The sequence below is a fragment of the Brachycentrus maculatus genome, unplaced genomic scaffold, assembly GCF_059751285.1.
Source record: "Brachycentrus maculatus isolate JH-2025_06_01 unplaced genomic scaffold, ASM5975128v1 h1tg000269l, whole genome shotgun sequence".
Lineage (NCBI taxonomy): Eukaryota > Metazoa > Arthropoda > Insecta > Trichoptera > Brachycentridae > Brachycentrus > Brachycentrus maculatus.
In genome coordinates this window covers 2746258-2761810 of record NW_028281020.1, presented here as the reverse complement: position 1 = coordinate 2761810, position 15553 = coordinate 2746258, and the positions used below count along the sequence as shown (strand labels likewise).

At 31.0% G+C, this 15553-nt stretch overlaps 1 protein-coding gene across 1 annotated transcript in view; it reads left to right on the top strand.

The window, feature by feature from the left end:
* Nucleotides 1-1241: 1241 nt before the first annotated feature.
* Nucleotides 1242-15553, top strand: part of Nost (Nostrin) — a 57215-nt gene continuing 42903 nt past the window's right edge. Inside the window, exon 1 of the mRNA XM_088266437.1 lies at nucleotides 1242-3282. Within this exon, the coding sequence (XP_088122563.1) occupies nucleotides 1681-3282 (1602 nt within the window). The 5' untranslated portion in view covers nucleotides 1242-1680. The remainder of the gene's footprint in view (nucleotides 3283-15553) is intronic.

The window sequence follows — 15553 nt, the reverse complement described above, 5'->3', positions numbered from 1 at the left end:
TAATCTCCTAATGTTATTCACAAATGCTTCGAAATTTTAGACAGTAAATTTCTTCAGCAAATTAGTGAATAATCCAAATAGTTCAAATATTATAATAATGATTTATTGATATTGACAAGTAGGGATTTAGTAATGCATTCCACAAGGTGAAAGTTAGATATATTTCTAGTTTTATCGGCTAAACTAAGCTTTCTTTTAAATTTAAATGTATTATTAATGAAACTTTATAAAATAAAACTAAAACTCTGTTTTTAACCAATTCTGTTTTAGGTTCTTTTCTCTAGCTGATTTTCACAAGCGCATTGTCATCTCCAGGGGTGGATATGTACTCAGGGATAATATGTAAAAAAAATAAAATAAAATAAAAGTGGTCAAAAACAATGTTTTACTTTTATTTATAAAGTTTTATAAAATGTGCCATAAAGTATCGTCAAAAAAATTCAAGAAATTATTTTTATTATTTTCTTCGAGACTTTTTCGTACGTGGAGTAAGGTTGATCGCCAAATACGTGAAGGTAAAGGGAATAGTTAGTGGAATTTATTTAATGCGATCAGATGAAGTAAGTGAAGGAACTCAGTGTGAAGAAGATCACTGCTAAATGGGAAAGGAAGTGAGGGAAGATTAGTAGGTATAAAAAGGAATAATTGTGGCTTGAGGACTCGGGTTGGATACTCGTACTCGTAATAGTTTGTGTAACTTGACCATTGCTGTCGAGTCCCTTGAGGTAAACTAATGTATTTTTAATGAATGTCATAAAAAAATACGAACTTTCTTAATAATTTATATTTATTTTAATATTTTCACGTGATGTTGTATATAAGATATCTAAGATATATTAAAGTTAATAAGATTTAATTAAATTTTGGTCGATTTCGTATAGGTACGTTGATTTCACACGGTAAAAAAATTATGACAGAAAATATCCACAATAAATTTGAATTTCGGTACCTACATACATTTTTTAAAAATTTTGCCAATTTATATTTTGCTTGCGTACATAATTTGATTATATGTATATAGTGATTGCAGTAATCAGATTCAAATTACATACCTACATACATCCGAAATGAATTAACCATCTCGGTTCGCGTGGAAACTAATAACCCATTCGTTATAAAGAGGTACATAGTTTGGTGAGCACAGCTATATCCGACATGCATTTGGCTACCGCGGCAAAAGAAATCGTTCAACTACGAGTATACCTACCTCCGACAGCGTCACACGGCGCTCGGCCAGTTTATAAATATAATTCTCTAGGTGGGGTGTTGTGATCTTCCCAAGAGCTAAATCTACTTACTCGAGTTAGTCTAGTCGAGATTCGGAGCCATCTCGCATCATTTCTCATCATTGCGCGATTATCTCATGCGATGTGGGTGCTTCCCAATGCACTCACTTGTTCCCGTGTCCCGTTGGATTCTAGTACGAATCTCTAGTCCGTTAATTAACTACGCAAATATGGACGGATCTCTGCATCGTCCTTTCAAATCATTGTGCTGATTCACAAGTGTTAAGTGATAAATTGGAGAAAAATCATCAAGTAAAATATGTTAAATTAAATACACAACACGTGACCGTGACATGAGTTTCTTTAGAAACAAATTGTTACATTTTTTGTCAATGTTTTGATTGATAAGTATTTCAGTTATTGTTGCCGTCGTTAATTAATTATTTCTGTCAAGATGAAACGATTCAAGTTAAAGGAAACCGAAAGTGACTACAAACTGTGGGGTCTGTCTATCCCCAAAATACAAAATGCCCATTTCCCACACTTAATGAGGCGCGACCGCTCTCGGAAAAATCTGTCAGAAAAAGAGCCGCTCAGGCCGCCTCAAAGTGTAAACAAACAACTGGTAATAGTGCACAACTCGAGCGGCGTTATCGGGGGGAAGGAAGAGTTAGATAACGCGAGCCGCCACTCTTCGGCGGCGGGCGAGAGGAGGGGGCGGCCCGAGGAGGAGGGCCACCAGAACAGCTGTCAGCCGGACCAATTCACCGACATCGTGTTTTCCTTTTTCTCCAGTAGTGATCAGACCTACGTAGTCCACAGGTCGAGCGGTGACTACGTAGACGTCGATTCTAGCGAGAGATGCAAGTCCGTCGGTAACGGAAACGAATACGAGATTATGAACGCTAAACCGGCAATCGCTAATCATTACGCCAGTGCTACCGACCTCAAAACCGTATCCGTCGGTAACTGCGACTCCGAATACACTCCGATGCAGCACAAATCGGAATTGAGGATTTACGTTAGTGCGTCGTCTCTGAAGGAAGATAATGAACCGGCTCCAGTCAGCCCGAATTGTGAATACGATCTCCCGAATAACAATGCCCTGAGCGACTATAGCAATTCTCAATACGTTATTCATAACAAGAGTTTGAACGATGTAAATACCGAAGAGCCAGTGGAAACCCCAAAATACCAAAACTCTGCTAGTCTAGATAATTTAAGTCAAGTGTGTAATATATCGCTGAAAAATGCCGAATCCAAACGCTCCGTTTCGTCTCTTCCCGAATTGAACACGTTGAATAGAAAAACCAAGGATTTCATGCAAAAACCATTCATGTTTTCCAAGAAAGTGTCGTCCATTACCGCGAAGTCGTCAATCATCAGTAATCGGTCCAATTACTTCGAAAACAATCAGAGAGCGATCAGACTAAAAAACAGAATTTCTGCATTCTACACGGCGCATAAAACTTTCAGAGGCAAAAAGAGATTATCCAAAGCGTGGTACGGCATCAAAGATTGGTTCGAAATGGAAAGACTCAAAGTTGATAAGGTAATAAGTAAACACAGTTCGAGGAAAATAACGGCGAGGTCTTCCGAAGATGATTATCCTGACTCAGATTTTAGTGATTACGAAGATGTTCCCGGAGGACATGGGTCAATAGATTCCTTCGGGAAAGTGGAACAGACGGGAGGAGCGAGTGTTATCAGCGGAGGTAGTGAGGTTTCCGAAAGCAAAAGAAAAACGCATCATCGATCTTTGCGCAGTTTGAGTGCTTGCAACAGCGCGGTGAAGTTGAACTTGTTGAAGGATGAAGATGAATATTTCAGCAATGGTACTAGCGCGAGGTCAAGTTTAAGGCACAGCAGATCACAACCGTCCGTTCTGGAGATCAGCGAACCGGTTCTGTTGAAGGTGGAAAAACTCGACGAAAATCACTGTGAAGATGACAAGACATTGCTGAATGTGGAATCCATTTCACCAGATGGATCTTCCGTAAAGAGCGACTACTGCGAAGACGTCACAGACTCTACCATCAGTCCACCGCAGTCAAGCGTAAGTATTTTTTTATTTAAAAAACAAAATTAATCATCATGCCTCTCCTCGCAGGTGTAGCTAGAGAGAATAGAAAGCCACACCACTTTTTTGTTACAAACATTGTTCGTTTCTTCCGAATTCATTTATACTCCGAGTCCTGATCTTACCACTTTCAAGTACATATTTGAATTACTTAAAAATAAATTCTGGTAGTTCATATTAGAGCTCAAGTCCTCAGGTCTTCAGTTTGAAATTGTCTGTGTTCTTCATACGAGAATTGAATCAGATGTTAATCCAACCCTGGGTTTCATGCACGATAACCAAACGTGGTAATCAGTATACTACGGAGACATCTACGCCAAGATACTATTTTACGTTATAATTTATAAATGAAAAGCTAATATTTCATGAAAATAATATGTACATTTATTTATAACTGTTTTAAAATTCAATTGACCTTCAATCTGTTTCCACAGCATTGTTTTATATATGTACATATACATGTACATCCTCGTTGGAATAAAAATTTCAATTTAGTTCATTCGTAATGTATAAATATTATAACCTCAAGCGAAATGAGAGAATTATTTTTTATGCTCCATTTGAATTACTCGTATAATCAGGCGTTGAAAGGTAAACAGACCTTCAATTGGAGAGTGTTGTCAGGAAATTATGATAGTAATTGAAGTGTTCACTGACTTCTCTTTTTTATAAGAATTTACATACTCGCTCATTATACAAGCCTGTGACAGAACTGCCTAAATATATCCATCGCTCCAACTCATTACGAATGTGTAATTAAATCACTTTCAATTATTTACAATAATACAGGTTGATTCGTTTGTACAGGTCGTAAATAATACGTTCGCGGAATTCTATGCAACGCAAAGCGAGTATTGTATGGAATAAAATGAAATTATGAAGGACGATCATGTTTGTATACCTATAGATACATAGGTAATAGGTACATACACAGTGCTTTATTCTATTGGATAAATCAGTTACACACAGATCAATAAAGTAAAAAAATCCAGTCATAGAATTGTACATTACAAATACATACACCTTTTTTATAGGTGAATCATAGTGTGATCCGAAAATGAGATATTTCCTATATATATATATATATTTGTTTATATATAAATATATATAAATATATATATATATATATATATATATATATATATATATATATATATATATATATATATATATATATAATATATATATATATATATATATATATATATATATATATATATATATATATATATATATATATATATATATATATATATATATATATATATACATGACGATATTTATAGAGAGCGGTTACTACCAAAAGCAAATTCTTAATGTAAATCCGTCCTTTTTTGGCCATAAATATGTAGGTAGACCCAGACGCGTTTAATCCTCTAAAATGGAGTTAACCTTGTCATCGATCGCAAATATATTAAAAAAGCAATTTGATGCAAGATTAAACACGCAATACTAGAAATGCCCATACAAAACGATGTTGTAACCATCACTTTTTGTAATCCTATATATAGAAGCTAAAGGCGGGTGATCAAACCTCTTCTTCCTTTATTTTTTAGTCAAGTGCTTTTCTGGTCCCCAAACTACTTAAAAAATACCTATGTGTCATTTAAGGCAGTGGTCCCCAACCCTCGGGCCGCCCAAGACTCTACTTAATCAAAATTAGGTTAAATAATCGATTCTTATACCATTTTCGATATCCTATCTGCGGGAATCAGGGTTTTCTATATAGATAGCAACCAAAGTAAAACAATGAAATAAACTGGACACAAGTAACACACTTCGAGTGTCATTCCTATTACCTCCAGACGGAACTGTCATGCAAAAGACATTGCGAAGAAACAAGCTAATTGAATAGAAACAGGTGTTTGAAAATACTAAGATGCACAAATTATAGTGTTTGTGATAGTAAGCATATAATTTTTGATCAGCGGACAATAAAGTATAAAAATCATATGAAAAACCTAATAGAACCTTTTGGTATGGATCCAATGTATACAAGAAAAAGGTCAAACATAAATATATATTTTTTCTTGTAAAATCAATTTCTATTCAAACCGTGACAAGTAACGGTTTGTTCACACTGTATCAACTTACAATAGGCGCTGAATGTAGGCATTACCTTTTATACTGTGTACGTTCCACAGATAATATAACATAATATATTAATATGTCTTTGATGTGTTAACATAATGGTTTAACGGCAAAAATACTTTTTGAAGATCATAAGAAACTTCCAAAGTTCGCTGCTCAATTATTTTGGAACGAAAAACATTAAACATATATTTTTGTTTGATTTATTTAAGATATTTTGTTGATTTGGACTGATGCTTCGCTTATGTCGACTGATAATTGATAAATTTACAGTAAAACTGTTGTAGATGAAAAAGACATGAAGCCGAAGAAATGAAGCTTGTATTACAATACCATAATACATAAATTACAATTCCATATTACATTTTACAATACCATTAATTTTGTAATAGAAGGATGATTTACATTCTCATACAGTTGACATTATGTTCAATACCAAAATTCATATGAAGTATTCACTGTTAAATCGAATTTTTTTATTTATTTTGTACCTCCAAATTGTATCAAAATATATAAAAAAATACAGGGTAGTTTGCAGTCACGATTATATCTTTATTTTAATTTTAAACAACAGCCATTGAAACGAGGTAATATTATAAATACCAAAAGCGCTGAAACTTGACCAAATAAATAAAGTGTCGGGTTGTAGTCCTGTGGTTAGTGTCGCGGACTCTTGAGTCAGAGTTTCTCGGTTCGAACCCACTCTACCACAATTTAATACCTATTTCTAATAATGAGCCGCTTAGGCTCACAGAAATAGTATGAAATTGAAATATTTGTGTAAATAATAAAAACACAAATATTTCTCTTTTTTATTAAAAAAATTATAATAATAATGTTTTGAAATATCTACTATATGAATAAAAATGTGTAAGTTCGTTTGTTAGAATTATAAATCAAATTTTCACCTGTGACTGGTAAAAATATGTTTTTTTTAGATTTTTCACACCAATTGCAACTCCATCTGTTTAACATAGTAGCAACAAAATCAAAACTAAACATTGCTCATAGTGGAAAGCGCGTTTCTTGGGAGCTCCTATCATTAAGTATTTTAATTTTTTTAAATTCTATTGTTTTATAGATTTTTACGGTTTATATTTATTGCTACACAAGTATTGTGAAATTAAATATTAGAAATGTGATTATATTTTGTTTATTTACTATTAAACTAGATTGAGCCACAATAATTGGTCAGGTACAGCTATACATTAAAAAGAAAAAAAAACAATCCATTAAAAAAAGGAAAAGTAAAACATTCTTAAGAAATACAGTATAAAATTTGTTGTATTGAAGATTCGTGTATGCTGTTTTTGGTATATTTCAATATTATTATTTTCAATTTATCGGTAGGTTTCAACATTTCAGAAAATGTACATTCAATTATGAACATATGACATACTCGTATGTTATATTGCACGTTTGTACGTTTTAATACAATATGACAGGATATACGCATTTAATCAATCCATCACATACGGTTGCTGTGGTTGACAAAATAAATTACTTGTATTTCTAAATACGTGTGCATATATTTTTTGCACTGTTGTCTATTATAACCAAGCGAATGATAGTTGTATTGCCTTGTAAGAATATCGTTAAACTGAGTAAGAATATCTTCAATAGAGTGAGAATGTGATCAAACTAATTAAGAATATCTTCTATAGATTAAGTATATCTTCGAACTGTGTACGAATATCTTCTATAGAGTAAGAATATCTTCAAACTGAGTAAGAATATCTTCAATAGAGTGAGAATGTGTTCAAACTAATTAAGAATATCTTCTATAGATTAAGTATATCTTCGAACTGTGTACGAATATCTTCTATAGAGTAAGAATATCTTGCCTAGTAAGAATATCTTCAAACTGAGTAAGAATATCTTCAATACAGTGAGAATATGTTCAAACTTATTAGAAATATCTTCTATAGATTAAGTATATCTTCGAACTGACTACGAATATCTTCTATAGAGTAAGAATATCTTGCCCAGTAAGAATATCGTTAAACTGAGTAAAAATATCTTTGAAAGAGTAAGAATATGTCCAATAGAGTAAGAATATCTTTAAACTGTGTAAGAATATCATCAAACTGAGTTGTAATATCTTGCTTCGCAAGAATATCTTTTGTACGTTTTGAAAAATTTTTGTACTTTCTGGTGGTCTGTTGACATAGGCTGTAAATACTACTTGGATATTTATTTTTGATCAAAAGAGAGAGAACGTGATCCCCAACTGCGCGAACCAAAACAATGATTTAAATTGCGAAGCAGCGTCACAACTCATAAATCTAAATTTGTCGTTTTCAGGCGCATATGAAGAGTTATAACATTGTAAGATACTCACGTCTATTTGAATAATATTACAGCTTATAATGTATTTTTTCGTTACGAGATTACAATTCAGACGGATTTTTTAAAATTAGGTTTGTTAACATTTAAAACAAACAGTTATAACAATATAATCCTATGTCTTCATAAATTGTGTACACATGATAAAAAAGAGAATTTGCAGTGTTATCACAGTTAGTTAATGTCTGAGAATAGAATGACTACAAAATATAAAAACAAAAAAAAATTGTTTTATACGTTTTGTGCAATTTTTAAGCATGAATGGTAAATGCATTTTATTAAAAAAATATCTGCTACATAAAATTAATGAATATCGGTAGAGCGTTTTTTTATCTTCCTTAAAAAAATCGTAAACACTCGTCTATGGTACAAAAACTACCTTTTTTTAAACACAGCTTTTAAAATAAAGCGTTTAATTCTTTCCTTTTTTTTAATATGTAGAAAGATAGGAATTTAAAAGAAAAGTCTCTCATGAATATATGTAGATCATACAAACTCGAATATTAGAATTTCCTTTGTAAATATTAGAAACATATCACCAAACTATAGTCCACCGAAAGCAGACTTATTTGAGAACGCTTTTTTTTGTTTATATGAAAATTGGTAGCAAAAGCAAACTTCTATTGGAGAATGTTTGTTTTTGTTTATATGAAAATTAGGAAAAGCAAATTTGTATTGGAGAATGATTGTTTTTGATTTTATGAAAATTAACAATAGCTAATTAGGATAAGAGAATGCTTGTTTTTGATTTTATGAAAATTGGAAGCAATAGCTAACATACACTGGAGAATGTTGGTTTTTTGTTTTCATGAAATTTGGGATTAATAGCTAACTCATACTATCTCTAGCTTATTTGATAAGGTTGTATTTGTATTTTTTTTTATGAAAATTGGGAGCAATAGCTAACACACACTGGAGACTGTTGTTTTTTGTTTTCATGAAATTTGGGATCAATAGCTAACTCATACTATCTCTAGCTTATTTGATAAGGTTGTTTTTGTTTTTTTTTATGAAAATTGGGAGCAATAGCTAACACACACTGGAGACTGTTGTTTTTTGTTTTCATGAAATTTGGGATCAATAGCTAACTCATACTATCTCTAGCTTATTTGATAAGGTTGTTTTTGTTTTTTTTTTATGAAAATTGGGAGCAATAGCCAACTCACAATGGAGAATGCTTGTTTTTGTTTGTATGATATTTGGGAGCAATAGCTAACTCATACTATCTCTAGCTTATTTGATAAGGTTGTTTTTGTTTTTTTTTTTATGAAAATTGGGAGCAATAGCTAACACACACTGGAGACTGTTGTTTTTTGTTTTCATGAAATTTGGGAGCAATAGCTAACTCATACTATCTCTAGCTTATTTGATAAGGTTGTTTTTGTTTTTTTATGAAAATTGATAGCAATAGCCAACTCACAACGGAGAATGCTTGTTTTTGTTTGTATGATATTTGGGAGCAATAGCTAACCCATGTTGTCTCTAGCTCATTTCATACGCTTATTTTAGTTTTTATGAAAATTTGAAACAATAGCTAACTCATACTATCTCTAGCTTATTTGATAAGGTTGTTTTTGTTTTTTATGAAAATTGATAGCAATAGCCAACTCACAACGGAGAATGCTTGTTTTTGTTTGTATGATATTTGGGAGCAATAGCTAACCCATGTTATCTCTAGCTCATTTCATACGCTTATTTTAGTTTTTATGAAAATTTGAAACAATAGCTAACTCATACTATCTCTAGCTTATTTGATAAGGTTGTTTTTGTTTTTTATGAAAATTGATAGCAATAGCCAACTCACAACGGAGAATGCTTGTTTTTGTTTGTATGATATTTGGGAGCAATAGCTAACCCATGTTATCTCTAGCTCATTTCATACGCTTATTTTAGTTTTTATGAAAATTTGAAACAATAGCTAACTCATACTATCTCTAGCTTATTTGTTATAATAAGTGTAAAGTTAAATACAAGCGTGGAAGTTTGTACCATTGTTGGTATTAGAACTCAGGACCATAGTTGTGTAAACCTGCGGTAACTTCTAATATGAACCACTTTATTTCTTTACAGTCCCATTTAATGTTTAAAATAAAACAATATGTGGCTATCATTTGCCATTTGGAAATCAATTATTATTTTTACACAGAGGTCGTAAAATTGTTTGTGTATCTTATCATTCTGGTAAAACATCCTGTCGATAAATGACTAAGTATTTACTTAAAACTCATCATACGCATTCAATATTACTCGGCAAGTCGTCCTAGCTACAATATAGCCCTGACGCGTAACAATGTGATATAGTATTTGTAATCTCTGTAGCATAAAACATTACTTTCATTTAAAAAAATAGATAAAAATGTTCCCTCAAGGAGAAACAGATATATGAACAATATGTAAAGTCATATTTTTACTGTGAATCTAATTTTTAAGCTACCATTTTATAGAGTTCTAATAAACGTCACAATTTCTAAAATATAATTTATAAAATGTATTAATGGCAGGTTTAAGTGCAACGTCTGAACTGATAAAATTAAAATCAAGATTTTCATTGATTTTAATATTATAAATGGGATAATTGAAATATAGGAATATAGAAGTCTAGGCATTTACATGTATTACGATCTGTCATTGGCTGGTAACATTGAGTAACATTTATCATTCTACCTTTGATTGACAATTATATTACTCTAATTTCAGAATGTTGTGTATATGCTTTATAAAAAAATATCAATTCTAATTTTTGAATAAAATTTTGTCTGCGACATCTTTGGTAAAAGTTAGTAGGTTTTTTTATTGGCAGGTGATTATTTTTGGACACTCAAAATACTGTTATAATATTTAGTTTTAAATAGAGTAGAAGATTTTTTTTTACTCCACTCGTTTACGAGTGATACAAAATCACTCGCAAATGAGTGGAGGCTTAAAAAAACTAATCACAATGTATGACATAAAGCTTTTTGAGATAACAAATTAAATTGCAATTCAATATTGTTCATTTGAAAATAAGTGGTGACATTAAATGTGAGTGATGTCTGCATGTTTGTGTCATCTAAAACTACAAAGCTTGTGTCAAGGCTATGATTAAACTGGCACTATTATACCGCATGTAGTTAGTTACATAAAGTCAACATGGGCAGTATACGGTATTATTCATAATACCATAACACTGACTCAATTAACAGGTGATTGTTTTAATGACCCATTTTAAAACGAAACAATTACTAATCGAACGTTTACAAAATTCATCGTAAAATTTTATCATGTTGATCTAAACGGTACACGTTTAAACGGTCCAGTTTTAAAATTATTATAATAATAATAATAAAACCCTTATCCGCACCCCAATGGTGCATAGGGCACTGCATCATACAAACGCAGTGTTATGTTGATCGTACACACATGAAGGAAAGGTGATCAGCCCTCCGCTTCAGGTACCAGTCCAGGGTAATATGGAATAAATATTAGAGAGAAAAAATCACTAATATTTATCTGACCCCCCTGGGAATCGAACCCGGGACCTCCAGAACGGTAGCCGAGCGTACTGACCATTACATTACGGAGGCGGAGCAACAAAGTTTTAAAATTCCTATAATTATTTCCCGATTCAGAACTCATGAAGTGTTTCAAAAATTTACTTACTAGCTAAAAAAATATCATTAATAATTATATCTAAGACGTATTTTTTACTTCAAAGCATTAAGAAATAGTTTAGAATTTTTGGAGGCATGTTACGTAAGATTTCTTTAAAAAAAAATCCATTCTGGAATGCATTTTAAATCCTGACTATGTTGAATGATCAGCACGCTGGGGTACCGTACTGGAGGTCCCGGGGTCGATTCTCAGGGGGGGTTAAATAAATATAAGTGATTTTTTCACTCTAATATTTTTACAATATTACCCTGGACTGGAACATGAAGCGGAAGGCTGATCACCTTTCCTTCATGTGTTAAGGATCTTGAAAACACTACGTTTATATGATGCAGTGCCCTATGCACCATTGTGTGCGGATAAAGGTTTAAAAAAATGTTGAATAGGTTTACAACGTTTAGCAGGTATCCAAATCTCGAATAAAAAACTAAAATAATTTAATAATGTTTTTTTTTAAATAATTAAAGTTTTTAATACACATTTAAAGATGTACAGATAAAACGTTAAATACTCATACATATACTTGTAATTTTAAAGCACTAAATAATTATCCATAAAATATAATAACATAGGTGACATAATGATCAAGGGTTAATTTTATGAAAATTGTAAAATGTTTATATTCTTAATTTTTCCCTCTTTTTTGTGTGTATATTAGGTTGAAATGGTTAAAAAGATTAAAAAATGTAAATAAAAATGACACACAAGGTGGCTTGGTGAGTCTCTGCAAAAAAATTTAAATATGTTTAAAAATGTGATTTAAATAAATGTATACAATTTTTGTTAATAAAAAAGGCACTCATATTCTCGTTATTTGGAGTGAGTGCACTTTGCAAGCAAAGTATTCGGGTGCAAAATGAGTAAAAATAGTGGTTACTTAAATGTATTATAAATCGACTATATTTTTTGCATTTCTCTAATTGGCAATTTAAGGTCGTCCCCGTTTTGCAAATTGATAATGTGGGTGAATTGAAATATCAGATAGTAAACATGTGATTTACATAATTAAAATTCCTGATGAATTTATAATGGAGGTAAGTTTTATTAATTAATGAACAGGTTTTCTTGATTAAATCATTCGACTTAATGTAAATACGTCTATAATATTGAGTAACGCAAAATCTTACTTCGCCTTAATATTAAGAGCATGCAACTAGTTGCATATCTACTTGAAAACAAGTGAGTGTTGTATATAAAAATTTGAGAAAAACAGTATTAATTAGAAACGTTAACAAAGACATTTTACTGACATATCAATAAAACTTACAAAAAAATATGGAGGTTTGGTCATTTACAGGGCTTACGTCTTGCATAGTGATCAGGTCTTTAAGAACAGTGTCCGTCGATGGTTGCGTAACATTGGAAGGGACATGGTAGAAAGAGAATTAATTAAAGTCCAGGTGTAATTATCACATTGAAAAACTTTAAACTATAAATCATTTTTGTATCTCCTGTATGTTATGTTTATAATCTAATCATTAAAAAAAAATATTAAAAATTAAAAAAATATATATACTTATATAAATTTTTTATTACCATGTTAGTATTCGGCTCAACACAGGCCATGCCTAAAGAGCCGTAATACGTATAATAAATGTGTGTAATAAATGAATATGTATATTGAATGTATCTATGTTTTATGAAAATAAATAAATATATAAATAAATAAATAAAATAGGCTGGTTTAAGTGATCACTTCATACACGTGTAATATTCATCATTCTGTCCATGATTGACAACCAAACTACGCAAATTTCGGAAGTTATATTTATGCTTCAATCCAAAACGTATTTTGCTAATAAAAAAATCTGATAAGAAAACTTACCAATTTTAAAAATAGATGTCGCCGAATAAGTAGCACTCTGAAGTTGTTTTCAATTGAAGTAAAAATATAATTGTTAAAATTTGAGTTGTGTGGTTGTCAGTCATGGGTAGAATAATGAGTGTTGCACGTGTTTGAAGTGATCACCTAAACTAGCCTGTGACAGATCGCAAGCACTATAAAAACTCAGACTTCTGTATTCTTCTTTATGTATGGTGAGATATCAATAAAACATCAAAATATAAATTACGCCTAAGTGAAGAAATCTCGAGAATTTGTGAACAAAAATAATTTGACAACACTTTTCATATTAACAAAGGCGTTTGAAAAATGAAATATTTAAAAGGAATAGACTTTTTTCACGAAACTTTAACGATAAGTAAAAAAATATTCTTCACATTTGATTTGTTTTAATTATTATTGTATTCAGTATTATTGATATTAAAAATTTAAGTTTTCAATCCGAATTAGTTTTTGTACTACTGAAATACACATAAATAAATATTTTTTTTATTGGGCTACAGTTGGTAGACCTACGTTTTAAATAATTGCTTAAACATTTTAAAATGCTTTTTGAATGTAAATCACTTACACGTTTTGTAGAAAGTGTTAAAAATACACGAGAAAAGTAGGTGCAATTCAATTTTCTATGATAATTGGGTACCTACTTACAATTTTATGACTAGTAACACATTACAGTGTCTTTCTGCGGTTTTCAAATAAAATTTTAATTCACGACGAAATAAGTGCTTTTTACGATATAATATTTTAAATAAACTGAACATGTAAACAGAATATTTAGGCTGTATTTTTTTGTTTGTTTATATCACCAATTATTTGGTAAAAACGTGTTCATATTTCAATAAAACGTTGAACTTGTATTTTTTAATGTCTATCGAATAAATTATAATATCGTAGTTTAAAATCACTTTCAACACTTTCTTTTATAAGCACCAATGGTGAATAATATTCAATGTTAATATGAGTTGAGTAATTACAGCATTGTTAAAATGGTATTTCACAAAGACGTGTGTGTAGTGAATAAAAATAAAAATTATAAATTTGGATAGTTCATAAAGCGCCATTTTCGTAAAATACTACTTCAAGGGTGCGTGAGGTAGTATTTGACGAAAAGTATTTTAATTGAACGATGTTTAAAATTATAAACTACTATAACGTTTAACATAGTCACAATTCAGTTAAATTTTTAGCTTATTATAAACTTTATTTTATTAGTAATTCATTATTTGATTTTCATGGATAATTTTTAGTTTGCCTCCAACATCCGTCTTTATCTTCATTATAGGAGATACCCCTTCACAATTATGTTTTAGTACAAAAAAACCCTTGTAGGTAGTAGGGATTTGAAGTAATTTTATCCAACATGTTAGCACTTCATCCACATAAAACAATGAGATTTTTAAAACGAAATAAAAAATAGGTAAGTGTAATCTTACAGAATTGAATGATATTATGTAATTTTGTTGTTGTTCTGGCAACACTGAATGAAGTAAAATAGGATTGAAGGGAAATTGAAATAAAAATGGCGCAATAGTACTGTAATCGAATGTCAAACAATCTACAATAACTGGTCACCGGCCGCATAAAATGGCTGTCACGCGCCACAACATGTGTAAATATAAAAATGGATCTAAAAGTGTTACGTATTTGTACGTGCGTCAAAGTACAGTTAACACAATTATCCAAACAATTCACGCAGATAAAGCGACCGTACAACTGATAAGCCACTTTAAAAGCCTTGTACGTGCTAGTATGGAAAGAGAAACGTCGTTAAATTAACATTTTCTTTTTTCTCGTCTATGAAATTAAACGACATTTCGTGTCAGCTCTTCGTTTCTTCGATGTAATGGCGGGAAATTGAAAGCATTATTTTCCTTATTTGAACCACGCGGGAAAAAGAATTTATCTAGACATTTGTCATTGGAAAACTGCATTTATCTATGGTTGTTACTACCGGAATGTACCAGTATATGCCTATGCAGTAGTTAATTATGAGTAAATGCATTTAAATGTGTCTGTTGAAAAGTAGGTGCCAATTTATAATTCATAAATTTCAAGAATATTCAAAAGAATTCGTAAATTAGAAATAAATTTAAACATTATGAGAAAAATTTCCACTGAAAATAAACTCATTAATCCCAACAATAAGCTTACAGATAAGGGACGAATACGTTTAAAGTGTTCTAAAACTATGCCTTTTTACTTCTTTATAAAAATGAATGAACCTAAGTGCAATATCTAAAAAAATAGGTATAAATATGTATAAATTAAACACGAGGTTGACATTCATGCTTCAGATTAACTTTAAAAAAAGTACGT